Genomic DNA, 26,935 nt, shown 5'->3' on the forward strand with positions numbered 1-26,935 from the left:
AGGCTGGCCGCTCCGGCCTAGAAAGCGGGTGGCCTAAGCAAGGCGAGGTTGAGGGGCGGCGCGGTGGCTGAAGCGCTCGGCAGGCGGTGACAATGCAGGGACAATTTCCTCTTGGGAACCCCGTGGGACAACTGCCCTACAGGGACTCGGCGGCAGTGGGCTTGGGCTTGAGGGTGAGCCCCGCACAGAGAACTCTCTGTGGGACCTTTAAACGACACGATTGCCGAACTCTGGTTTTAGAAGCAGAATTGCCAGGAAAAGAGAAAGCAAGCTGGGGCCTGGGACTTGATGTTGGTGTAGAGTTCTGGAAATGTTAACACATTTATAGATTCTGATCATCGCCGCGAGGAGGACAAAAGCCCGTCACGGCCACGCCCCCTCCTGCTGTCTCGACTGTCACTCCCATTTGCCCCGTCCCTATAGAATGTCGCGTAAAGGGATCAGACAGCATGTACTCTCATGGGATTGTCCCCTGAGGGTCACATGGGTGGCCGTGTGTGTGAACAGTTGGTCTCCATTATTGCGAGGAGTCGCATTCCACAGTTAGCAGTCCTGGGCTGGTTTGGCTGCAGACTAAGAGGTGGGAGGTTCTAGCCCACCTGAGCCACCTCAGAAGGAAGGCTTGGCAATGTGCTGGTGAAGACCAGCATGGTGCGATGTTGACAGGCAATGGGGCTAGCGCTGTTGAGCTCGACGCCATAGCTGCTTTTCTTTTTTATTCTGGGGCACCGCTGGTGTCCCAGGGTAGATGGGCCCCGGGTTGTTCCATGGCAAAGATAGGCCACGGTTGGTTCTGGGACAGGGATTGGTGCCAGTTGTTCAGATGGGCCCCGGTTTGTTCCGTGCAGTGGATAGACCACTGTTGGTTCTCTGGGGCAGATGGACCCCAGTTTGTTCATCAGGGCAATTCCCTGGCCAGGGTGTTTTGGGTTGTTGCCAGTTTGGGGTGATTATGATTAGAGTTGCCATAACCACTCATGTGTAGCCCTCAGTGTGGATATAAATTTTCATCCCTCCAGGGAACTTCTTAGGAGTCCTGGTGGTATAGGGGTTATATGTTGGGCTACCATCTGCAAAGTCTGCAGTTAGAAACTAGCAGCTGCTCCTCAGTTACAGCCTCAGGAACTCACTATGTCCTAAGGCAGTGTTTCTCAACCTTAGTAATCCCGTGACCCTTTAATACAGTTCCTCATGTTGTGGTGAACCCCTCAACCATAAAATCATTTCCGTTGCTACTTTATAACTGTAATTTTGCTACTGTTATGAATCGGGTGACCCCTGTGAAAGGGTGGTTCAACCCTCAAAGGGGTGGCGACCCACAGGTTGAGAACCACTGTCCTATGGGTAAGGTGAGCAGACGTCCCGCTTTTGGCGGGACAGCCCTGATTTTTAACAGTTTTTCCTGCATCCCGTGGCGTTTTTAAAAAGTCCCGATTTTTGGAAAGAATGTGCGACAAGCTAGGGTATACGGTTTTTGGCCACCATGTGGCTATTTTGCCAGGATATGAGTTTTATCAATGGTATCCCGTTTTACCAATGTTAAAATCTGGTCACCTTACCTATGGGGTCACTAGGTGTCAGCATTGACTCGATGGCAATGAGAAGGGGACTTCCCCAGGGTGGGTACTGAGCATATTGTAGGTACTTGTTTGAGAAACTGTCAGACTTTGTCAGAATGGTTAAGGCGTTTTACTTTCTCACCAGCAGCTCTGCACCTTCATCAGAACTTGGCATTGTTAGCATTTTTATTTTAGCCATCCTAATGTGTGTGACTCACCCATCTATACCAGTCTATACTTTGGAAGATGGCTACCTGTTTTAAATTTTCATGTGATCAGCTTTATATGTTTTCCTCTTATGAACAGTGATTTTGATATCATGTTAGGAAGTCTTTGCTCAACTCCAAATCATGGGAATTTTCTTCTAAGCGACTTACAGTTTTGTGTTAGGTCCGATTCACTTTGAGTTAGTACTTGGATGGGATGTCTAGTGTTGCTCAAAGCCGTTCTTGTCTGATGTTGTTGTCAGTTGCTGATGTTGATTCCAACTCATGGCAACCCCATTGCATTGGGGTACCACCGCCCATGTGCCTGCCCAGTTGCTCCAGACATTGAGCCGCCTTTGTTCCTTGGGCCAACATCAGTGTTTGCCTGGCCTTTCTCCCAGGCCCTCGCCTCTGTCTGGCTGCTCAATGCCGCTTCTTTTGTCAGCGCCCAGGCCTTGTTTTCCTGTAGATTCTTAGGTCCAGGAGGTGAGCCTCCAAAGCCTCCAACTCTGCTTTTCCTTTTCACAGCTACTTCAGTGACCGCAGTTTCTGTGTCTTCCTCTTTCAGCGTTAGGGTAATTGGCGTATGCCTACAGAAAAGTCTTGCTGAGATCTGTGTATGCCTGTTGGACACGTCTTCCCCACCACACAAAAGTCTCTCAACCCTGGGGCAGCGGCCAGCCTGGTGGTTAGAGGGGCTGCCACTTGGCAGGACCCTGTACAACTGCATAAAGCTGAGACATGAGATCTACCCCACCGCCTACCACCAGAATCCACTTGGGACATATGTGCCCCATATAACTGTCAAAATCCATTTTATTGTCCCCAAAACTTCCCCTTAATTTCAGCCTGTGACTGAAAACACATGATATCACCCAAAATTCAAAGCAGAAAGTCACAGCAGGGTTAAGTTGACTGGTCAAATTGGGAGAATCCATGATTTTTCTGTGTGGAGCCCTGGAGTCAGCGGGTTTCCCCTCTCGGCCAGGCTTATTCATAGCAGACATTTATTTGGAGCTATTGTAATTGATGCTTTAAAATGCTTTAAAAGCATTTCTGTCTCCTGTAACCGGTTGCTAGTGTGTGAAAATACAGTGAACTCTTATGCACTGGTCTTATTTCCCACAGCTCTGCTAAACTTACTTGTGCCTGGACTTTCTTCCTCAAATGGATTCCTTGGGAATTTGCTGTGCAAGCTGTTATCCTATCTGAAAGCAGACTTTCTTGCCTTTGCCTTGATCAGCATTCGGTTTTGACCACCTGCACAGGTGACAGGCCTGTGTCAGGAGCTTACCTCTCCCCTCACCCAGCCTCAGTGGCCGGCTGCAGCTCACACACATGCTCCTGTCAAGGGCCTTGCAACAAGAACCCTACTTAGAGTGGAATCAGGTGCAGACCAAGCCCTTTGAGTTAGTGATGGCGGCTGACAGAGTAGAACTGCACCCTCAGGCTCCTGAGGCTATGAACCCTCAGCCTTTCATCTCCTAGATTTCCCCATCAGTCCAGGTTGTCTGACGCTGTCTAGTCTAGGGAGGACGTCTGTGCTGACCTCCTGAGCCCTGTTCTTCTGACCGGAACCCCCGCTGCCGTTGGCGGGTGCTGTGTCTGTTCCTGTGGGCTGGTTCGCCTCTGGTCCTTTTTGTCCAGGTGCTCTGCCCCTGCCGTCCACAAGGGAGTGACCTTTGCCTGGCTGCCTGGCTACCTGGGCTACACCCAGGTCCTGGGGTCCCTGCAGTAGCCCCAGCCTACTTGCTGTGTCCAGCTCCTCCTCATGGCACATATAGCCAGTGTCTTGCATGTTGGCCAGGTGACCAGAGGCAGTGCTTTTTCTTTTTTGTCAGCTGTAAGCTTGCTTCTTTCTCACCCGCAGTGTAGTTTTAGCATATTGAGATTTGTAGTAGCTTTTATCCTGTCCAAGCTTGTTTGTCCAGGAGTCCTAGTAGCATAGTGGTTATGTGTTGGGCTTCTAACTCCAAGGTCAGCAGTTAGAAACCACCCACTGCTCTGTGGGTGAAAGATGAAGCTTTCACCTGCCGTAAAGAGTTACAGCCTGGGAAACGCACAGGACAGCTCTACCCTGCCGTCGAGTCAGCATTGCGTCTCTGTGAGTCAGCATTGGCCTGATGGCACTGGGTTTGGAGGCTTTTATGACAGTCAGATTTTACCCCTTGAGGTCACCTCCCCCTCTGTGCTGCAGAGCGCGAGCCAGCCTGTGTCAAGGAGGGAGCCCACTTTGAGCCCCTCCTCCCATCCCAGTGGACTGTCCTTGCTGCACCAGAGGGAGCAGACAGGAGGACTATGCCTGTCACCTGGGCCACATGCAGGGACAAGTCAGTGGCCCCAGAGGGTGACTCAGGATCCTGAGAGACAGGAAGACAACAGGAACAGAGAGCCGGGGGAAGGCGGACATGCAGGGGAAGGAGAGGAAAGAAGAAGTGTAGGGGTACCAGGACGGGGAGCCCTACAGGTGCTGTGGGTTCAGTGCTGGGCTGCTAAATACAAGTGTGAATTCAGCAGTTTGAATCCACCAGTTGCGCTCTAGGAAAAAGATGAGGCTGTCTGCTCTCAGTAAGAATGACGGCGTACGGCATGGAGTAGGGAACCAGTGGAGAGGTCTGAGGGGCTGCCCCAATCCCAACTGCGTGGACACCTGCTCCTCCCCCCAGAAGAATTTATTTCAGAGTACAACACTGAACCTGCAGCTCCGGGAGAGGGACGTGTCTGATCAGAGCACAGGGAGCAAATGAAGGGGGAGGAAGAGAGTGGAGCACATCCTGGCCCACCAAGCCTTGAGGACAATATTCCCGCTCAGAGCAGCCAGTCCACAGGGAGGACCACATGGCGGCCCCACTATGAGACATGACATCCCTCACTGACCCAAAGCCCTGCAGGGGACAACACTGGAGACACAGTGTCAGAGTTGCACTTGATCTGATCCCACCACACCGAGGCAAAGCACTAAGGGCGTGGAACAGAACAGCAAGGGGAACAGAGCAAGAAGTCCCCAGGGAATACCAAAAATAGACTTTGGGACCAGGGCTTGGTGCCCCAACAGACTCGACTGGAAAACCCACCTAAAGGCCAACAAACAGTCCTTGGACTAACTACAAGCTCTTCTTTCTTGTTGTATTTTGTTTTGTTTTTTGTCATTGGCTTGTTATTGTTGTTTTGTTTTATTTTTCTCTGTCTTGTTTTTGTGCGTGATATTATCTCTGCAGGTCTGTCTAAATAAGATAGGCTGGATGAACAATCTGGAGGAGAAAACAACGGGACCGACAGCTCCAGGGCGACATGGGAGAAGGGGAGGTGGGGGGGAAAGGAAGTGGTGTTAACAAACCCAGGGACAAGGGAACAACAAGTGATCCAAATCGGTGGTGAGGAGGGTGTAGGAGGCCTGGTAGGGCGTGACCAAGGGTAATGTAACCGAGAGGAATTACTGAAACCCAAATGAAGGCTGAGCATGATAGTGGGACAAGAGGAGTGTCAAAGGAAATAGAGGAAAGAGCTAAGGAGGTAAAGGGCATTTATAGAGGTCTAAATACAGGCATGTACACATGTAAATATATTTATATATGAGGATGTGGAAATAGATCTATGTGCATATATTTATAGGTATAGTATTAAGGTATTGGGTCTCCACTCAAGTACTCCCTCAATGCAAGGATATTTTGTTCTATTAAACTGGCATTCCTTGACGCCCACCTTCCCAACACAATCGCTGAAGACAAAGCGGGTGCATAAGCAAATGTGGTGAAGAAAGCTGATGGTACCCAATTATCAAAGGATATAGCGTCTGGGGTCTTAAAGGCTTGGAGGTAAACAAGTGGCCATCTAGCTCAGAAGCAACAAAGCCCACATGGAAGAAGCACACCAGCCTGCTTACGAGGTGCTAAAGGGATCAGTTATCAGGCATCATCAGAACAAAAAATCATATCATTGTGAATGAGAGGCAGTGTTGGGTAGAGACCCGAAGCCCATCTGTAGGCAACTGTACATCCCCTTACGGAAGGGTCATGCAGAGGAGATGAGCCAGTCAGGGTGTGATGTAGCAACGATGAAGCATACAACTTTGCTCTAGTTCCTAAATGCTTCCGCCCCACCCACTATCATGATCCCAATTCTACCTTTACAAATAAGGCTAGATCGGGAGCGGGTAGGGAGGGGAAAAATGAGGACCTAATGCGGGGGGCTTAAGTGGAGAGGAAATGTTTTGAGAATGATGAGGGCAATGAATGTACAAATGTGCTTTACACAATTGATGTATGTATGGATTGTGGTAAGAGTTGTATGAGCCCCTAATAAAGTGATTTTTTAAAAAATGACGACTTAGGAAACCCACAGGGGAGTTCTGCTCTGCCCGTAGCCTCACCAGGAGTTGGAATGGCCGCCATGGTGCGGCACCAGCTCACTGTGTGTACCAAGTGGGAGCGTGTACTGCAGAGCCCTGCCTGCCTGTGAGCACACTCCCTGCGGCCCTGCCCTCCAAAGCCCCGGCCCGCCCTGTGTGGTACCCCAGTCCCCCGTGTGAGCTGGCAGAAGGGGCCTGCTAGAGGAAGCCGGCTGGAAAACCCCTGGTTCTAGAAAGTGGGTGTGTTCCGCTCTTGACCAGTGGCCTTTTTCTAGTCAGTAGTGAGTGTCCCTTTTGCTTGCAGCAATAGGTTGATTTTGTTTCTTTCTTAAAATTAAATGGTGAGGGAGGGTTGCACGCCCTGGACCAGGAGCAAAGCAGGTGCCCTCTGCCTTACCTCTATGTAGAGCCCGTTCAAGGATGAGTGTGCTAAAGCTCCCATACTCACTGCCACGCCGGACCTGGCTGGTGGGCAGGGACTGGGCTTCACTCATGCCTTTCCTAGTTGTCTGGTGGGTTTGGGTGCTTTGGGTGCTGCTGCACTGACTGAAGGGGTCCTGCCTGCCCTGCATCTGTCTGTGTTGCTGACCACAAGTTCCCAGGCCTCTGAGCTCTGCCTTTCTGGGCACCTGTGCTTCGATATCCTCTCATTTGGGGTGTGGTAGATCCCTTCACTGTGGTGGGGTGTTCAGGACCTTGTGTGAGATCATGGTTCAAGAATGAGCTTTACACGCCAGGCAAACAGTAACCTGATTACAGGGATGGTGGGCATGCAGGAGCCCTGGGGAGGGGATGGTGGGCCTGCAGTAGCCCAGGTGGAACATTGGCTCAGAGCTCATCTGCTAATAGGAAGGGTGGCAGTTTGAACCCACCATGAGAGAACAGTGTGGCAGTTGTCTCCATGAAGGTGCCACCCTGGAAACTCTGTGGGTTGCTAGGAGTCATATTCAGCTGGGTTTAGGGCTTGGGCTTGCAGAAGCCTCCACCCTCGAGGCCTGCAGAGGAGAGCACAGAGGCTGGTGTTGATGGGACAGAGTGCCTGCATAGGTGCCCAGCAGATCTGGCCAGTCTGCCCCTCTCTGCAGTGATCACCAGGGCTAGAGATGCATTGGCCACCTATGGGCTGGCTAACTGCAGGGGCCAGCATTCAGGAAGGGGTGGACAGACCAAGGCTGCGGCTCCTCTGGGGACGTTGGAAGCAGAATGCATGCATACCCTGAGCGGTATGAGGGCAGCCACTCAGTGTGCATTTAGCGGGCTCAGAGAGCAGGCAGTCCACTGCCACTGGCTCCAGGTTAGAGCCAGGACCCTACTGGCTGGGCAGAGGGAGAGGCGCTTCACCCCATGAAGAACCTGTTGTCTCCTCACTCCCGGAACCCTGGCTGCAGCAGAGGACCAGGGGCTGCACAGTCCCTCCCTCCACAGCTGGGCCTTACCTTTATTTTGTGTCTCCAGGTGCTGGCAAAACTCCGACCTTGGGCAGCGGCTTCCATGTGAACCTGGGGAAGGAGTCCAGAGCACAGACCCTGCAAAATGGTATTTCCCCGAGATGCCTCTGAGGGGGTGGGTTCCAGGAGGTGGGGCTGGGGCTGAGGGGGAAGGAGGAGGGCTGCCCTTTCCCAAGCCTGTCCCACCCCCGCCCAACTACCCTCTGGGGGACTGCTTCCCTTCACTGGCAGCCTCATTGCCTGGTCAACTCCTTGTCACCTCTGTGCAGACCTATCCCTTGAGTCCTCTCTTTCAGCTGTCCATCTGAGTGTGCTTCAAAGACTCTACCACGCCTGCTCAGTGTAGTCCCTGGGGCCCTCTGCCCCATACTCCTTACTGGTTCGGGTGAAGTAGAAAGAACAGATTCACAGCAGTAGGGCTTTGTCGCCGCACTTAGCTGTGTCCCCTGAAAGTGTCTATGACAAGTGGGGACTTGTCCTTTGGCCATCTGAAGCCGGGTCTCTTCTCCCCGATTGGCAGTCCCTGGGTAAGACACGTACGTACGTTGTGTTCACTTTCTTGATGATCGTGTCTTGGGAAGCACAGATTTTCCATTTTCCTGATGTGCAGTTTGCCTCTTTTTCTTTCCTTGAATGGGGAAAAGATTTACGCTTAAGACTTTTCTGAACATTTTCGCTCTTTTAGGTCCTTGATTATCATTGTCAATGGTGTGCGGTAGGGGTCTCATTTTAGTCTTTCACACGTCGATACCCAGTTTTCCTAGCCTCGTTTGTTGGAGCGACTCTTCTTTCCCCATTTAAACTTGAAGGTTAACTTATAGATTCTCAGTTCTGGTCCATTGAAGTGAGAGTCCCTTTTGCTGGTACTATCCTTTCTTGTTATGACTGAAGATTTTTTTGTTAATTTTGAAACCAAGCAATGTAAGTTCTCTAACATAGTTCTTTTCAAAGGTTGGTGTGACTATCCTGAGTCCACTGAATCTCCACATACATATTTGGATCAGCTGGTTGATTTTTGCAAAGAAGTCAGCTGGGATTTTGATAGAAATTGCATCAGATGCATAGGCCAATTTGGGGAGTATTGCCATATTAGCAATGTTAAGTAGTCAGGTCTACGAACATGGGCTGCCTTTCCATTTATTTAGGTCTTTAATTCCTCCTCACATTGCTGTGCAGTTGCAAAGTGTACGTTCTGCTTTGGGCACTTTTGTAAATGGGTTGTCTTCATTTCCTTTTCTGATTGGTCACTGCTTGGGCTTAGAAATAGCTGATTGTTCATGTTGCTCTTGAACGTTGCTCTGCGACGTTGCCGTACTCGTGTGTGAGTCGTTGTTCGGTTCCTTTGGGTTTTCTGCAGACATAAGCATATCATCTGCGAAGGAAATACTTTGACTCGCATTGACATCTTGGATTCCTTTAGCGCTTGTGGTCCCCAGGACCATCCCTAAGTGCAGTGGGGTGCTAGGAGGGTGCAGGGCTGGGCATCTGCCCTTCTGGTTGCTGATGATTACTGCAGGAGTGGCAGTGGGGACCGGTGTGTGGAGTGAGGTCCTGAGGACATAGGCACACGCTTCACTGAGGAAGGCTTGGCGGAGCCTTCATTCCCAGGGCACTTGCGGGAGGGGAGGCTGGGGCGCTGGCCATGGAGGTGTCCTGACCAGCTACTCCCAGGAGGAAAGCAGGCATTTTGCATCAAGAGTCTTGATTGAACAAGCAGCTCAGGTAGAGCCTGCACTCTTAGCAGCCCTGGGAACACTGGAGTGGTCCTGAAATTCATGTGCCTATGTCAGCTGTGTGGCCAGGCTTCCCTGAGGGGCAGCAGTCAGGCCTGCTAGGTCATCTCTTGTCTACACGCCACTGATCGTGTTTCCTGGTGTAACTACCCAGCTGGGACTTCTGGACAGAGACTGAGTGAAGTGACCAGAATGGGAGTCCAGCTTTCCACAGGTTCCAGGCACCTCTGCCACATTGCAGATGTGCCCTGCTCTTTCTAACTTGAGTATTTTCATCATGTGCAGTTTTGCCAAGTACCTTTTGTATGTCTGTTGAGATGGTCATGTGATTTTGTATCACTTGTTCTGTTGATAGGTTGTAGTTCAGTCATTGAATAAAGTCAATTTGGTCATGGCATAGAATACTTTTTATATCAGGGGCTCCCAAAAGTTGATGGGAAAAATTCCATTAACTTTTTTTTTTTTTAATCATTTTATTAGGGGCTCATACAACTCTTATCACAATCCATGCATACATCAATTGTGTGAAGCGCTTTGGTACATTCATTGCCCTCATTGTTCCATTATCTTTTAATTACATTTTCTCACCAACATTTTGAAGCCTCATATAAATGACAAGATTCCGCTGGGCAGAACTTTGTTGAACAATTTTTATGTTTATGTTCAAGAGAGACACTGGTTTGCGGTGTTCTGGGCTTGTCATGTGCATGCGTGCCTGCCGGGCAGAGTAACGCTGAACTCATAGTATGAGTTAGGAACTGTATTTTGGGGGAAGCATTTGTGAAGAATTGGCATTTTTTTCTCCTTTACACATTGGGTAGAACACCTGAGGGGAATCAACTAGGCCTGGACTTTCCTTTGTAGGTAGTGTTTCCATTACAACGTCCATCTCCCTATTGTTATAGATCTACATGGCTCTTGTGAGTTTTTGTTTTTTGATATTTGTGTTTTATGAAATTGGTCCATTTCATCTAGTTACTAATTTGTTATCTGTAATTGTCTACAGTGTGCCTTGATGCCAAACTCAACTGCCGTCATGTCCAGTTAGTGCTTTTGTGTTGAGTTGCTAACCAAAAAGCCAGCAGTTTGAAACCACCAGCCACTCCTCTGTAGAAAGGTGGGACTTTCTACTGCCGTAAGAGGTACAGTCTTGGCAACCCTCAGGAGCAGTTCGACCCTGTCCTGTAGGGCCTCTGTGGCCTGGCATCGACTTGATGGCATCTAGTCTCCGAGGCCCACAGGGGCAGTGCGCTTGGTCTGCGGCCTGCTGGCTGGGGCTGTGCTTTCCTCTTTTTGCTCCTTCAGGTGTTCGCTGGGACTGCTGGTTTGAGCTTCCTGAATGTCGGGATTCACAGTTGCCACATTCCCTCTGACAGTATCTTCCTTTCAGCATTTTAACTAGATCATTCCGCAGTGTTCAGGCCTCCGTGGTTTCTGGTGAGAAAGCAGTGGCTTCTCTTGGTGAGTGCTCCGAGAATGTGGAAGCTGCTTTGTGTCTTCTTACGGCTTTCAGGACTCTCTCTGTCGTTTGATTCTGGTGTTTCTGTGTGTGGTTCTCTTAGATCATCCTGCTGGCAGTTCCTCACACTGTTAAAAGTGGAACATCACAAGAGGGTGGCTTTCCCAGCTCATCTCCAAGAGTTAGGAGGCTTTTAAACCCAGATTCAGGGCACCTCTCTAGGGGCGGCTTCCTTGCTTTATCTGACACTTACGGCCTGGTGTCTTAGCGGTCTCTGTGTGTCTTAACATTCATCTTGATTGGGGTCCAGGAGTTCTCCGTGCAGGACCTCGGGTCTCAGGGAGGCACGCTGCACCTGGCTCTTCTATCTTGGTGTTAGTAAGCCCTTCTCTGCTTGCTTCTCTCTCCTTTTTCATTCAGGTAAAAAGACAACATCCCTTCAACTTGTATGTCAAGTTGTTGTACTGTGGTGGCTTGTGTGTGACTGATGCTAGAAGTTATGCCACTGGTATTTCAAATGCCAGCAGGGTCACCCAAAGTGAACAGGGTTCGCCTGAGCTTCCAGCCTAAGAAAAGACTCAGAAAAAGGAATAGTCTGCTTACTTTGGAGGGATTGACCCTGAAAACCTCATGCGTAGCAGCAGAACATTGTCAGAGATGTTAGTGTCAGACTATTAAATTAGTGCCTACGGTGGGTCACACTGGGGATGGGGAAGAGCTGCTGCCTCAAAGTGGAGTCGATGATGTGGACGGATGAAAACCTGTGTGAGCAAAATGCGAAAGGAGTAAAAACAGCTGCAAACATCACTTGGTAACTGGAACTTGGAATGTATGAAGTGTGAATCTAGGAAAATTGGAAGTCATCGAAAATGAAATGACATTGGCCATCTGGAATCAGGCAGTCCGATGGCTTACCAGGCTGGGAATGACAGAGTTAATAGGAATTACACCCTATTCATCATAAAGAAGGACATTTGCACGATCTCTCGTGAAACACAGCGTTGTCTGTGATAGGATCATATGTGTCCTCATACAAGGGAATCCGGTCAGTACAACCATTTTCAAATGCACCAGTTACTAAAACTAATGACGCAGACCTTGAGGAATTCTACCAACGTCTTCAGTTTGAAATTGAGTATACATGCAATCAAGATGCTTTGATAATTGTTGGTGATTGTAATGCCAAAGTTTGGGGAATGGGGAACAGCAGTTGGAAAATACGTTCTTGGGTGATAGAAATTAAGCTAGAGATTGGATGACAGAATTTTGCAAGACTAACAACTTCTTCATCACAAACACCTGTTTTCAGCAACCACAAGGTGCCGACCATACACATGGACTTCTCCATGTGAGACACACAGAAATCAAGTTGACTACATCTGTGGAAAGAGACAAAGGAGAAGCTCAATATTAGCAGCTAAAACCAGGCCAGGTGCTGACCGCGCAACCAGACCATGAATTACCCATATGTAAGTGCAGGTTGAAGCCGAAGAAAATTAAAGCAAGTCCATGAGAGCCAAACTACAACTTTGAATATATACCTGAATTCTGAGAACATCTCACAAACAGCTTTGATGCATAAACACGTATGAGTGGTGACATGATGAGCTGTAGGATGACCTCGCGAACGTCATACATATAGAAAGCAAAAGGCCATTAAAAAGACGAGAGAGAGAGAAAAGTTCAAAGTGGATGTCTGAAGAGATTGAAATTTGCACTTAACTGGAGATTGGCGAAGGCAAATGGGAGAAATACGTCAAAGAGCTGAACAGAAAATTTCAGAGGGAAGCTTGAGAAGATAAAGTAAAATATTATAGTGAAATGTGCAAAGACCTGGAGTCAGAAAACCAAGAAGGAAGAGCATACGCAGCACATCTTAAACTGAAAGAACTGAAGAAAAACGTTCAAGACTAGAGTTGAATTATTGAAGGGTTCCCTAAAACTACTGAATGATGCGAGAAGCATCAAAATAAGATGGAAAGAATACAGTCACTGTATGAGAGAACAAGTTGACAGTCCACCATCTCAAAAGTTAGCATTTGAGCAAGAACCAGTGGTTCTGAAGGAAGAAGTTCAAGCTGCAATGAAAACAGCCTAAAACAGGGCTCCAGGAATGGATGGAACACCCACTGAAATGTTTCACAAGTTGAAGAAGCACTGGAAGCACTCACTGGTCTATGGTAGGAAGGCTGGAAGACAGCTTCCTGGCCAGTGGTATTTGTACCCATTCAAGGAAAGGCGACCCTACAGAATGGGACCACTTATAGAGCAATATCTGATGGTACACACAAATAACAGCTTGTTGGAGATCATTCAGCAGTGGTTGTCGCAGCTCACTGATGGGGCTGTTAGAAGTTCAGGATGTGGAAAGAGGAGCATCATGACTGACGTCAGATGGATCTTGGCTGAAAGCAGAGCCTGTTAGAAAGGTGTTTACTTGTGTTTTATTGACGATGCCAAGGCACTTGACTGTTTGGGTCATAACAGACTATGCTACAAACTATGGTAACCTTGAGACAACTGGGAATTTCAGAACACTTCATCGTGCTTATGGGAATTTGTATACGGATCAGGAGGCAGTTGTGCAAATAGAAAAAGGAATATTACCTGGTTTAAAATCAGGGAATGTGTGTGTCAGGGCTGTATCTTCTCCCCATTCTGAGCAAATAATCAGAGAAACTATTATATGAAGAAGAATGCAGTATTAAGATTGGAGGAGGGCTTATAATAACCTTTGATATTCAGATGACACAACCTTACTTGCTTAAGTGAGAACTTAAAGCATTTGTTGATGAAGATCAAGGTTTGGGGCCTTAAGTATGGATTACAACTTAATGTAAAGAAAACAAAAGTCCTCACGACGGACTGATAGGTAACATGAGACGTGAATGAAGAGCATATTGAAGTTGTCGAGTATTTTGTGTTGTTTGAACCCACAATCAATGCTCAGAGAAGCAGTAGTCGAGATCAAAGGATGCATTGGGTAAATCTGCTGTACAAAACCACTTTAAATTGTTTTAAAAGCACGGATGTTACTTTGAGGACTAAGGTGCCCCTGACCCAACTCATGGCATTTTCATTACTTTGTGTGCCTCTGAAAATTAGACATTGAATAAGGAAGGCTGAAGAATAATGCATGCATATGGATTATGGTGCTGGTGAAGAGTGCTGAAAGTCCCATGGGGTTCCAGAAGAATAAGCAAACCTGTCTTGGAAAAGGTACAGCCAGAATGATCCTTGGAAGCAAGGGTGGCAAGGCTTGGTCTGACATACTTTGGACATGTCAGGAGAGACCCGTTGCTGCTGAAAGACATTATTCTCGGGAAAGTAAAAGGGCAGCATAAAAGGAGGAAGGGCCTCAATGCGATGGATGGACTCAGGCTGCAGCGTGGGCTCCACATAGTAAGTGTACAGATGGCACAGGACCCGGAGATGTTCAGTACTGCCGTTCACAAGGTCGCTCTGAGTCAGAACCAACTCACCAGTGCTTCGCAGCAACACACCGGGAAACTCCACTTTGAGTTGAATCAGGGCTGTGACCTGATTAAGGGTGTTGTGTCCCTCTCTAATCCCCTTGCAGCCGACTGACTGATCACATCAGATCACTCATGCTTTTCTCAAATTTGGTAAGTTCTTAGCTATTCTTCAAATATTGTTTTGTCTCTTTTCCAAAATGTTTATGTTGGCCGTCATCTTGGTGCCCCTTGTGGTCTGTAGTCCTTGTTCATTTTTTTCACGTTTGTTTTCCTGTCTGCTCCTCACAGTGGGTGATTGTGACAATCTCACGCAGGCATCCCTGTGGCTCTGGAGGGTAAATGTTGGGCTGCTGACCAAAAGATCAGTGTTTCCAGCCACCAGCGGCTCTGCAGGAGACAGTGAAGATAGCTGCTCCTCTAAAGCTTTACAGCCTCAGACACCCCACCGGGCAGCACCCCACAGGGCAGCGCTGCAAATCCTCGGGGACAGGGACAAGTCAGTGAGATTAAGGATTTGTTTGGCTTTCTTTTCTTTTTAACATCCTTAAATTTAGTTGCTGAGATTATACTATACCAAGCAAAAACATGTAGCAGTTCTACATTTCCTGCCTTTTTGTAACTGTTGAAAACCCGGTGCCATGCTGGGCATCCCTTCGTTCCCTCCTCTGCATGCGCTCACTGCCCTGCAGTTTCCCTCTGGTCTTTCAAGCTGCTGTGGTCGACTTGGTCTTCTTTCAGTGGATCTTCAGACGCACAATGATTAAGGCAGATGTTTTTTACTAGTTTGGCTAAACTAAATTATTGTTTGGTTTTAATACAACTTTAAGAAGTACTTTTGGTATGAGGTGTGAAAAGATCACAGGCAGTGGCTTCAGGGGTTCTTCCGGCCTCCATGGCTCCAGGGAGTGTGGTTCCAGGGGAGTGTGAAATTCTGTTCTACATCAACCCCCTTTTGACCAGGATTCCCCTATGGAATCTTGACTCAGCACATTCACTAATGGTGACCAGCACTGTCTTCTGGTTCATCTGGCCTTGTGGCACCGAGTGGCAGGTGGGGTGGGGGCTGGGGTTCCTTAAGCAATGTCTCTGCCTTTTTTTTTTTTTTTAATTTCAAATGCATTTTATTTCTTCAGTAATGCCACATGTGGTGCTTTTACTTGAATCAATTTAAAAGTTGATTTTGAAACAATTCAGTATTACACCACCAGCTGATTTGATTTCTAATCTCTCCATTCCTTTGGGGTGACTCTGCCAACAGGGGATAGGTTCCATTGGATTCCAATTTGTGTTGCTGTCTATGTCCATACAGCAATACAGAAAGTAGCTCGACTAGCTAAAATAGCATGACCGTATTTGTCATGGAAATCAGGTGCCCGTTTCTGGTGGCTGTGCCTTGCTTGCTGAATGCTTCCCATTTGAAGACGACTTAGTGCGTTTTTGGCCAAGAGAAGCATCGCGAAGAAGTTCACAGCAGTGCGGCAACTGCGGGCTGCCTCTGAAAGCAATGTCTCTGTCTTTAGGGATAGTCCTCACTTGTCCTCAGGTGGTCCTTCCGATGTTCACCCAGTCCATCCATCCCTTTGAGCAGGTGTTGTGTTTTTGTGCCAGGGAAGCGGCAGATCCACCACCTGGGGAACCAGCTGCAGCTGAACCAACACTGCCTCGACACGGCCTTCAACTTCTTCAAGATGGCTGTGAGCAGGCACCTGACTCGGGGCCGGAAGATGGCCCATGTCATCGCCGCCTGCCTCTACCTGGTCTGCCGGACAGAAGGCACGCCTCATATCCTTCCTGTGTGTGTCTCAGTGGGACCCCCAGGTTCACTCAGAGCGCAGGTTGATGGTAAAGGGACAACTCAGACCTGGGGAACCTTGTCCAGCATGGCTGCCCAGGGTGATCCTTCCAGGACTCAGAGAAGGTGGTCAGCACTTCTCTGACCCTAGAGTACCTAGCCCCCACCCTCCCTTTTCTTCCCACGCTGACATTTGCTCCGCCCTGGCCCCCTACGTCAGTGACTTCCTGTTTTCTGGCCCTGTCCTCTACTCGAGTAGCACCATGCTCGGGGTGGTTGTGGCCGCTGGCGGCTTTGAGTGTTATGACCCCAGGACTGCTGTGTGGGGTGACGAGTGTGTGCCTCAGTCAGTGTCCCTCCATGTCCCAGGCTCTGCCCACATCCAAAGCAGTAACGTAATGAAAATGAAGCCCATTGACCTCAGAGTGATTAAAAAACAGGTAAATCCATTTCTGTCAGTGATTATAATCCACATCGCTCCTGCTGGACAGAGATCTGCCTCACCAGGTGTCAGGGCTGCCATCATTACAGAAACACAGAGCCATGTCCTTCTTCTGGGGAGCCGGTCACTGCTGTCTGTGTACTGGATGGCCAGCGTACGCTGGGTGGGCACGTGTCAAGTGAGCCTGTGCTGGGTGGGCTGTGAGTAATTGGTGGGTGTGTATAACTGGGGTGCCTGTGCTGGGGGTGCTGAGTGTAACTGACTGACCTTGGATACAGGCATCTGCCCACACTGAGTCAAGGTATGGGCGAACCTCTCCTGCTCCATGTCGCTCATGCCAGGGTGCTTGGTGTGCTGGGCGTTTCGAAGACGGTGCCAAGAGCTGAGTGGCATGTGAGCCCCTGTCCGAGCTGCTGAACTGTGCCGGTCAGTCAGATGTTGACTTGGGAAGCCGGTGTCTGTGAGGGGCCCTCCTAGACCGGTGTGTATGTTGTTGTCCCACCCCTACACCTGCCTGCTTACTAGAACTGATTTTCAACATCTCTTAGCCTAAACAGATTCTGGCAGTGACCGAGAGTGTCCTGAACACCCCCTTCTGGGGCTCTCTTGTGTTCACCCCTGTGGACACATGCATGTGAGGGTGGAGTGTTTCTCCACTGTTACTGTGGGCGCCTTCTTCCTCTCCTGGGAGGCTCGTGACCCCTTCGCTGTGTGAGAGCCCACTCTGAGAAAAGAGCACTGGGGAAGTAAATTGTAGTGAGCAGAGAACGTGTGGGGAGGGTCTTCATCCAACACTCAGCCACACGGGTAGTGTACCGGACGGTAGTGTACTGGGCTAGGTGTTGAATCCCAGTTTGGAAGTTTTTCTCCACTGGAACCCAGTGAGTTAGTCTGGGTAGACTAGAGAAACACATCCATAGACACACATATGTGTATAAGGAAGAGGTTTATATACAAGAGCAATTGTACATTTAAGAAACCATTCCAACCCAGTCCAGTCCAGGGCCATAAGTCTGATATTAGCCCATATATCCGATACCCATCTATAAAGTCCTCTTCAGAGTCACGAAACGCATGCAATGAAGCCAAATGCAGGACCATCACAAGCCAGTGGGTAGAAGGTCTTTGGGTCCAGTGGCGTTGTGAGCATCTCAGTGCTGGCAGGGCTCTCTCTCTGGCTTCTCCAACTTCAGAGGTCTGGTCGCATGCATGTGGCTTGTCCTGCTCAGGGTACGAGGGTAGTTCCATGTGTCAGCTGCAATGTTTCCCAGGAAGTGGCAGAGAGAGGGAGGTGTCTCCCACCTCCAAGGAGGAAGTACTGGATTTCCCAGAATTCTCAGGAGAAGGCCATGCCCACACAGAGACCTCATTGGCTGTGATCTGATTGACAGGCCAGACTCCACCTCTACATTCTTAATCCTCAAATTGACAAATGATTATATAACTACCACACCTGGAACGTGGGGGCTTGGAGCTTGGAACCACAGAAATGTGTCCAGTGATAGGGGACAGAAGACAGCCTCCTCCTTCATCCCTTTGACTCTCCTCCCTCCTCACTTGCTTTGTTCCCTTGCCCTGCACTTGGAACTGACCCGCGGGCCTCTTTTCTCTTTGCCATAATTTACCCCTCTGTTCTGGGAGATGCCTGAACTTCTCAGCACGTCTTCACATCCATGCTTCCTGAGAGTGCACCGCCCTTTGGGTGCTCAGCTTGTCGGCTTGCTGCGGGCAGTAGGGGCAGTTTTGTTTTCCCCTTGAGGTCTGTCTCTGAGGCTTGGGGCCTGTCACTGGCATCAGCAGCTCTGTTCAGATGCCGGGTGGTCTAGTAACCAGTTTGAGGTGCCGTTTCTGCAAGGCGTCTGGGAACTCCTGGGGGGAAACCCGAAAACCTTCTGCAGGTATCTGCCAGTGTGAACGAGGCACGTCTCTAGCATGCACTTGTGTGCACTGTGAGGAGCGGCAGTAAGGGCCCAGCTTCTGCCTCCACGGGGGTGCCGTGGGGGGCTTTATCCCTCCCCCAACAGGTGGCTCCTGCCACCTACTGCCATGCCCACCCTCTCCTTGCTCGTCAGTACCCCCAAACAAAACCAGTTGTCTTTGTATCTCGAGCGGCCAGCGCTAGCCTGGTCCTGTGCTGCGTCGCATGGGCCGTCCTCTGGGGTTTCTGTGGAGGGGATGCAAAGCCCTGATGTTACTTGTGGTGCTAAATGCTTCCAGCCAGCAGACCTGAGAGCCCCACTTCCGTACACCCTCGCCCACGCCACACTTTGGTTCTTCTTAAAGAGCCAAACTTGCACCTTCCGTTTAATGTGTGCATGTTACAGTAGGTTGATTTCTTCTTTCCCTGGTTTCTTTCCATCCATTTTCCCCTAGTTTGTTGGCATCTTTTCCCCTTCAGTTTCTTGAGATAGAGGCTCAGGTTCTTGATGTAGTCTGTTTTCAGCTATGCGTTTGAGGCTGGATTTCCAGCTGCGTCGGCGGTATGTAAGTGCCTCCCAGGAGTCTTCATGTGTCACAGCTTTATTGTCATCCAGTTTGAAGTATTTTCTGAGTTCTACTGTCACTCCTCTGAGGTACGGAAGCCATTTAGAAGTGTCTTGTGTATTTGACAATTCATTGGGGATGTTCTGGCATCTGGCATGATTGATCTCTACTGCAGTGCCACTGTGACCCAAGACCACATGCTGCGTGATTGCCATTGCTCCTGGTGAGTTGGGGCGGGATGTCCCCCAAACACCTGGGCACAGCAGGCGTTCTAATTTGGTATTTACTGGGTGCTTGCTTCAGAGGGATGTGTGTCTGCAGTGCTTGGTGGGCAGATTTGTCCTACCAGCCGGTCAGGCTGCTGCATCATGGCCTTCAAGCATCTCCAGGTCTCTGGTCAGCTTGCTCTGGAAGAGGAGTATGGCTGGGTCTCACCATGAATTCAGACTTAACCTACTTTCCCTCCTGCTCTGTTGGATTTTGCATTGTGTTCTGAAGCTGTGCCGCTAGGATACAGATTGTGGGCTGTGTATCTTCCAGTGGGATTGAATCTGGATATACTCTGAAAGGTCCGCTGTGTCCCCGATGCTTTGTCCCTGGGTGTCGGGGGCCTTGGTGCTGGTGAGTCTGCATTGGCTTCCTTCTGCTTGGTGTTTGTATCATCGTCCATCTTGTCTGGGTGCCCTTCTTTAGGAAGATGGCATCTCTGAGTCACTCTTAAGGTGCTTGTGGTTTTCAATTGGAGAATTTCGTCTATTTGCACTTAGTTTGATTTGAGTTTAATGTACTGATATATTTGAGTTTAATTCTACCATCTTGCCATGTTTTCCGTGTGCCTCCCTTTTTTTTGTTCCTTCCCTTCTTTCTTCTAAAATTTTAGAGTAATCAAGAATCTATTTATTGTTAGTTGTCAGCTACCGCAGAGGTAACATTCTCTATCTTTGACTCTCGGGTTTCCAGTCTAGTCCTGCGACACTGCACGTCACTTCCGTGATCATTACTTGGAGCCAGAGCTCTGCAGCTTCCGCAGCATCTGCCCTTACCTGTGTCTTTGGGGATTGGTTCCGTGTGTGTGTGTGTGTGTGTGTGTGTGTGTGTGTGTGTGTCCCCACCAGCAGAGTGCCACTCAGCTCGCGGACATGGGCAGCCAGCTTTGTTCGCTCTTCATCCTGGGTTTGGCGATAAACCGCCATGTCACAGGTTCCCAGACCCATGGCACAGTGGCATCATGCCCACCCACAGGGCTGTGCACCATCACCAATGGGGCTCCTCGCCTCCCTCCCAGCTCTTGGTAAGCTCTGGCCTACTTCCTGTCTCTGTCGGTGCCTTTTTGCCCTGGATGCCTGCCTTGTAGTAATCGTGTCGGCAATATCTGTGGTGGTGTGTCAGACTGTAGTGATTTGGGAAATGATCTAGGTGCAGATATGCCTCCTTTTGTGGTTCCGTCTACTGACTCTGAGACACTCCTTGCTCCAAAGCCTGCAGCGTCTAGGTCCCTTGTCCTTCCAGGGCTGAGACTGCTCCTGGTGTGGTGTTTGTGGCTAGTGAACATAGTGTGGCCATAGTGGGGTGTGTGCTGCCAGGCTGATTCTGGGGGCCCCTGTAGACTAGGACACCGTAGGACAGAGGCAGATCAGAAAGGTCTGATGTCAAGGACCCTGGGTGGCGTGGGGTGGGTAGCATGGCGTCTGCGGTATGTGGTTGCCGTGGGCTAAGGTAGAGTGACTGTTTAGCAGTGTGCTGTCTGTCGTGATGTCAACCTTAATGAAAATACTTGATTCTCATTTCTCTTATAAATATACAGTGAACCCTCGTTTATCGCTGTTAATCGGTTCTAGACCCTACCGTGATAAATGAAATTCCGCGAAGTAGGATTCCTTATTTGTAAATCAAATATTTTCGTAGTTAGAGCATAGAGGACATGAAAAAACACCCTTTAGTCACCATTACACTCGTATTACCCAATTTATTAAACGAAAAAGGGAAAATACAGTAAAACATTTTGGACGTTACAATTATCATTTATTATTTATTATATTATTTATGGCATCTAGTTTACAGTATTACATATTTCACATACAGTATTATTATAAAAAATAGTTCTTACAAATACTGTAATCAATAGCCTATGAAATGACTTAAGGGATGTACTCTACAGGTGGGTCGCCGTCTTTTTCCTCTGAAGGAGCCCGTGTAGGCAGTGGGTGCTGTTACGCAAAAACCGCGATAAAGTGAAGCCGCGGAAGTGGCGAGGGTTCACTGTATGTATAGTTTCCCCTAATATTTTATCCTGAAAATTCTCCAACTCAACAAAGGTGAAAGAATAGGGCAGGAGGCACTATACAGCCAGCCCCCGTCAGTTGTCTGTACCCTGTAACCATGCTCTGACCACCACCAGGCACGCCATTACCCAGGGTGCCCAGTGTTCACGTGTCAGCCCCCATCGGTCATCTGTACCCTGTAACCTTGCTTTGCCCACCAGGCACGCCATTACCCAGGGTGCCCGTTATTCGCGTGTCCCTTGAGCTCCTGTGAGCTTCATGTCCTCATGGTCCTTGAGGCTCAGCTCCCCCATACTCCTAACAGTGGTGCTGAATGCCAAAGTGCTGCTCTATGAAGGCGGGGCACCCTCTTCAGGATCACCTCTTCAAGACCACCTCCCTCCCCGCCCCCCCTCAGTCTTCTTGTGGGAAAGCGGGGGTGGGCACATGGGAGAGGTTCTGGCCAGCCTGGCACTGCTGCCTCACTCTCAGTCCACCGTGACCAGACACTGGACTTGCATAGCCTGAGGCTCTGCAGCTGGGCACACCTCGGCACTGTTGCCACCTGCCCTGCTGCTGCTCCTTGACTCCTGTGCAGACATGCTTCTGGACCTCAGCGACCTGCTCCAGGTAGGCCTGGCTTCTTTTTTCAGGTGCAAGCATGGACCACCAGAGCTGGAGCTCAGGGACAGACACTGCACAATGGGCACCAGCTGCCCTCCTGGGGCTCGCTGGCCCAGGTGAAGGCCAGTGCTCTGAGCAGACTGCAGAGGCAGCCATGCTGCACCCTGGCCAGGACCCCGCAGCTGTCCCAGTTCACTCTTACCCTCGGCACTTGGGAATCTTTCAGAGGAACAAATGGATCCATAGGCGTGTAACAGACTATATGACTTTCACTTATACTCTGGAAATGTATTTTCTGGAGAACGGGTCCTTCTGTGGACTTTTGCCCCCTAACTGAGCACAGTGGAGCCTGAGGGGCAGAAATATGGTGGCCAGATACCCGAGCCACTCCAGGAACTGCTGCCTTGGCCAGGTGCACCCTCAGGGATTGTGTGGGGGGGGTGCATGGGGTGCCGGACCTGTGGGGACAACTCAGCACACACATGAAGGTGCGTCAGGGCCCTGGGATTCGGACCCGTAGAGGACTCGGTCAAGACCTGCTTGAGGGACCAGTGGCCGCATCTCTTCCAGAAGCGGCGGGTATAGCTTGAGTTTTGTTATCGATTGTCTGTGTAACTGGCATCTCTCTGAAGCGCTTACTCACAAAATACTTTTTAACAAGCGCTTCAGAGAGATACAGGACCCCAAGAGATTGGGAGACACTGTGTCTAGGGTGGGCAGCTTCATAGGCAAGGCAAGAACAGGCTGGGGACAAGACATCAGTTTCTGGAGGGAGGGGTTTACCTGCTGTCCTGGAGAGAAGTGGGCAGAGCTAAAGGCACAGTCCAGCTGGCCTCAAAGAGGCAGGCTGCTGGCTGGCCCATGAGCCACCTCTTGGTATGTGTTACCACCTCCAGCCTTGGGTCACTGTGGTTCCCACTGGGGTCTGCTCATTGAACCCCGGTTCCAGCCTCCAGGTGCTCGCTCTCAGGGCTGTTCTGCCCCGGACTCCTGGAGGAAACTTTGATGGTGTTGGGCAGGCCAGGGCTGCCACGTCCCAGAGGGCAGAGGGCAGCAGCTGAGTGTTGATGTTCAAATCCAAATGGAAAGCTCAGCTAGGATGGCCAGGACCCAGGGCCTGGTGAAGGGCTGCACAAGAGCTGTGTTACCAGCATAGGAGAACACGTGCACACGCACACGCACCAGGGCTTCCAACCGATTCCGCCTGGTCCAGTCATGGCTGAGGCAAAACTGCAGCAGACCTGGATTTGTAAGGAGGGCGAACTAGGGCAACCGCTTTGTGGGAGTGACTGTGAGTCTGAGGCCCTGCTAGAAGCATGCAACCGCCCAGCAGCTCCTCAGGAAACAGTGCTGCTTCCTGTGGATAAAGGTCCACTCTGCCCACTGCTACGTTATGAGCTTCCTAGAAAAGAGGTCTGCTCTGCCCACTGAATGCTGTGAGCTGTCTGTGGAGGAAGTCCACTCTGTTGACCGTCACACTGTGAGCTTCCGGTGATGTCTGTTCTGTCTCGTGAACACTGAAGTAGAATCCATGTAATGGCAGTGGGGTTGCTTTTGAGGCTTCCGTTCCAATGTAGCTGCCACAGCCATAACTGAACCAGTTCAAACCAGTTTGAAGCCTGGCACATGCACTCGTGTTCACATGTAAACCTGGTGTGTGTGCACCATCCATTCTATCAGGCAGGCTCAAGGGGCTTGGTCCTGTGGGAGGGGCTGGTGGATGCCACTGAGTCAGAGACCAGATTCCACAGTCTGGGGCTGCCCTGGACAGAGGGCCTTCTGGACTTGGACCCCCAGGGAAGGTCATGGAGGAGGCAAGTGCTGAGTGCAGCAAGTGACCCATGAGGATGGACAGTGGCTCATGGGGTAGCAACAAAGGCAGAGCAGGTTAGGCAGGTGAGTGTACTGTGGCTCCAGGTCCCTTACGGTGCCTGTCATCTGAGTGTGTGGCCATCGGGAGGCTGAGGGTGGAGGACTTGTAGAGGACGTGAGCAGTTCAACTGTCCTGCCCAGCTGCGCTCAGGGCGTGGGGTTTGTTCAAGGCTGAGCAATCGAATGCGTATTACTGGAAAGATGAGACCATTCCCTTAAGCACACACATCATTGTTGGTAATTCCGTCTCCCTGCCAGGTCAATGTGTACGTGCTGGGGAAGACATTTCTCCTGCTGGCCAGAGAGCTCTGCATCAACGCGCCTGCCATAGGTACGTGCTGGGGCTGCTCGGGTGGGTGACCCCTGGGCTGGGCATCCCTGTGCCAGCTATAGGTATGTGTTGGGGCTACTGAGGGCCAAGTGGGAGGGTAAGTCTCCTGGAAGGACAGACAGTAAGACAGTGGCAGTTAGGGTGCAGAATGGGACACCACATGGTGGGTGGATGTGTCAAGCAGGCACAGTGGCTAAGTGCAGGAGTGGGTGGGCCGCTCCCACAGGGCTGCTCCAGGGCCACGGCAGAGCTGGCCTTTACTCCCCAGGAAGAAGCTGCCTAGGGGGACTCTTCTGTACTGACCTGGGTGCAGAGTTCTACTCACCAGAACCGGTGATGGGCAGGTAGATGGCCAGCAGAAGGGCAGGTTGACATGACCCCTGTGGGGGACAGTATAGGGACTCTGAGCTGAGGGTCTACTTATTGGCCTAGTTCTCTTTCCCAAGGTCATGTCCCTTCCTTGGGCTAAGCAGAGGCTTTCCAGAACCCTTGTCCTTGGGGATCCAGGGTGGAGGGGGCAAGCTATTAGATACCCCTGCTCTGAGGTGGATCCTATGAGCCTGTGACCCTGATTCCACTCCTACAGGGGCTGTTCTGAGTTGCCAAAACCCATACATAGCCCTCCTACAGGGGACTGGTCTGAGTCCTATGATGCTGAAGGAAGCAGTTTTGCCATTCCCAGTGTGTGGACATAGACCCAGCCCCCTGCTGGTAGCCTGTGGACAGTGGATGAGGTGGGGACAGCTGGCCTCCTGGGATGCACTCAATGGAGGGTGGGGTATGCTGTTTCTAGTGGAGGTGGAGGGTAGTTGGCAGATGTGAGAACCTGGCCACCTGGGTCAGGGTCCCCCAGTCATTTCTCTACACGTGGCTGTCGTTTTATTAGAACTTTATTATGAAAACCACTTAAATAGATGAACGGATTTAAGTGACTCCCCTAAACTTAGAAACTACCTAAAATCCAAGACATTGGGGGCATAACCAGTGCCTCAGAGCAGGCCTGTAGATGCTACTTGGAGGATGCCAGGGCCTGCCTTGCCCCCCAAAGGCTACCCTCTGCCTGCAACAAATACCCCAGTGGACAGCAGATACCGGTGAGGCCTCGAAACAAACAAGGCTCTGGCCGTGTGGACAAACTTTCTATTTCACAGCTGCCTACATACGAGATACAAAGTAGGTGAAGCCTCCTTTTAAGGTCACTGTGGGCGGCCAATTGAGGGCCAATATGTGGTATGCCACGCCAGTGCCTCAGGCATAGAAAATGAGCTCTGGGATCTGCCCGCCCTGCACACCCGTCCCATTGGTGCTGTCGGATGAGCACTGGAACTGGAACGTCACTTTCCCACACTGCACCTCCGTCATGCCCTCCTGCCCAAAGTAGCTGAGCTCACTGCCGTCCAGGACTGCACTGGCCGTGTAGAAGGTGTCCTGCTCCACCTGGACTGGGTGCTCAAACCAGACGGGGAAGGTGTTGCTGGAGCCGTCGGAGACAAACTTGGTCAGGCTCTGTGCCAGCACAACGCCCAGCCGCTTCAGTTCGATTTTCACACTGTACTCGGCTTTTCCTGAGCTGGAGCCATACAGCCCCAGCCCCGCCACAAAAACTCTCCTGTCTACTGCAAACTGGATGCTGTCGCACCGTCCCCGGTACCGCCACTGGTTGCTGCGGTAGGCTGAGGACTGGAAGCGGTGGCACCTCTGGGGGACGAGGCCCTTCCTCTTGGTCAGCGGGAATTCGAGGGGGGGCTTCTTGGCAGCCGTGTACCACAGGAAAATGTTGTGGGTCTCTTCCAGGGTCAGGATGTCTGACTGGGCTGCACCATCAGCAAACTCCTCCAGGGTCATGGTGGGGATGCGCACCAGGTAGAGTGCTCGCCCCAACACGTGCCTCTTGTTCTGTGGGGTGATTGGCAGGCCTTGCCTCTTGCACTCAGCCTCGGCCCAGCTCAGCACGGCCTCGAAGACCACAGCCTCCTTGGTGTTGAGGGCCTCTCGAGTCACAATGATCTCCAGAGTCTGCCGGTCGATCTCACAGAAGCCCTCTGACCGCAGCGCCATCTCAGCCTGGGCATCGATGACCTCCCAGCAGCGCTGGCTTAGCTCAGGTTCCTCAAAGAGCCGGCTCTGGGAGAGCAGGACACAGGCATTCTTTGCTTCTAAGCTGGTCTCCAGAAAGTGGACACAGGCTTTGGCCAGGGCGGGGACGATGTACTTCTTGGCAGCATAGAGGGTGGCCAGCACAGTGTCGGCTTCCAAGTCAATCTCGTCGCTGTACATGTACCTAGGCAAAGAAGGGCCTGAGTGAGGCTGGGGTGGGTGTCCCCAGGGGCCGGGGCTGGCACCCAGTTATCTTGGAACCCCAGACTACGCTGTGGTCGGCTGGCTTACTTCAACAGGATGAGGAACGCCGCCGGCTCCACATCAGGAATGTGAATCTCAGCTTTGACTTCTGCGAGGTCCCCGTAGAACATGGCATAGAAGACAGAGCTGCCCACAGCCAGGACGTACTGTGGGCGGGAGCCAGGGGCAGTGAACTTGGCGCTCAGGGGTGGGAGCAGGGGCAGGATGGATGGGTGGGGCTGTGCCCAGCAGGGCCCACGGCGGGGGTGGTGGTGGCAGAACCCCGCTACCCACCTTGTGGGCGGGCACCCTCCTGGCCGCGTCCAGGGGGCCCACGATGAAGTGGACATCGGCCATGAGCTCGTTGTTGAACATCAGTGCGTTCCTGCAAAGGGTGGACATTGGGCTAGGGCGTGCACGCGGCCGGGGCGTAGGGGGGCCCGCGGGGCGCGGGCGCAGGCTCACCTCTCGCGCAGCGTCGGGTGGAAGGACTGCCAGTTGGGGCTGTCTACGTTGTTGTCGAGGGCGGGCGGCGCGGGCGCAGGCGGTGACGGCGGCGG

The 26,935-nt window shown here is 50.9% G+C and overlaps 2 protein-coding genes and 1 pseudogene across 3 annotated transcripts in view; 1 reads left to right on the forward strand and 2 right to left on the reverse strand.

Moving 5' to 3' along the window:
* The first annotated feature begins 7,561 nt into the window (after window positions 1-7,561).
* The window catches only part of BRF1 (BRF1 RNA polymerase III transcription initiation factor subunit), a 43,687-nt gene continuing 24,313 nt past the window's right edge, over window positions 7,562-26,935 (forward strand). The window contains exons 1-4 of one of the 2 annotated variants that reach the window (XM_045287921.1): window positions 7,562-7,649; window positions 15,838-16,011; window positions 21,807-21,838; window positions 23,963-24,035. In XM_045287921.1, coding sequence (XP_045143856.1) covers window positions 15,918-16,011; window positions 21,807-21,838; window positions 23,963-24,035 — 199 coding nt within the window. In that variant the 5' untranslated portion in view covers window positions 7,562-7,649; window positions 15,838-15,917. Of the gene's footprint in view, window positions 7,650-15,837; window positions 16,012-21,806; window positions 21,839-23,962; window positions 24,036-26,935 lie in introns of those variants that run through there. The other variant, XM_045287920.1, reaches the window with a different exon arrangement.
* On the reverse strand, window positions 15,333-15,683 carry LOC115868783 (annotated as a pseudogene).
* Window positions 24,908-26,927, reverse strand: BTBD6 (BTB domain containing 6). The gene is made up of 4 exons (XM_004698829.2): window positions 26,841-26,927; window positions 26,670-26,760; window positions 26,424-26,542; window positions 24,908-26,316 (listed from the first exon to the last, which is right to left on the reverse strand). Exons 2-4 carry the CDS (start codon window positions 26,748-26,750, stop codon window positions 25,284-25,286), a joined length of 1,233 nt encoding a protein of 410 aa, XP_004698886.1. The 5' UTR covers window positions 26,751-26,760; window positions 26,841-26,927; the 3' UTR covers window positions 24,908-25,283.

The sequence above is a fragment of the Echinops telfairi genome, unplaced genomic scaffold (assembly GCF_000313985.2).
Source record: "Echinops telfairi isolate 266 unplaced genomic scaffold, ASM31398v2 ScPeMD7_18;HRSCAF=68, whole genome shotgun sequence".
NCBI lineage: Eukaryota > Metazoa > Chordata > Mammalia > Afrosoricida > Tenrecidae > Echinops > Echinops telfairi.

Coding starts and splice junctions, on each gene's coding strand:
- BTBD6 (XM_004698829.2), bottom strand. CDS start 26,750: ATGTTCAACAACGAGCTCATGGCCGATGTCCACTTCATCGTGGGCCCC. Junction 26,543..26,669: donor GGAGGGTGCCCGCCCACAAG/GTGGGTAGCGGG, acceptor TCCCGCCCACAG/TACGTCCTGGCTGTGGGCAG. Junction 26,317..26,423: donor GCGTTCCTCATCCTGTTGAA/GTAAGCCAGCCG, acceptor TTCTTTGCCTAG/GTACATGTACAGCGACGAGA.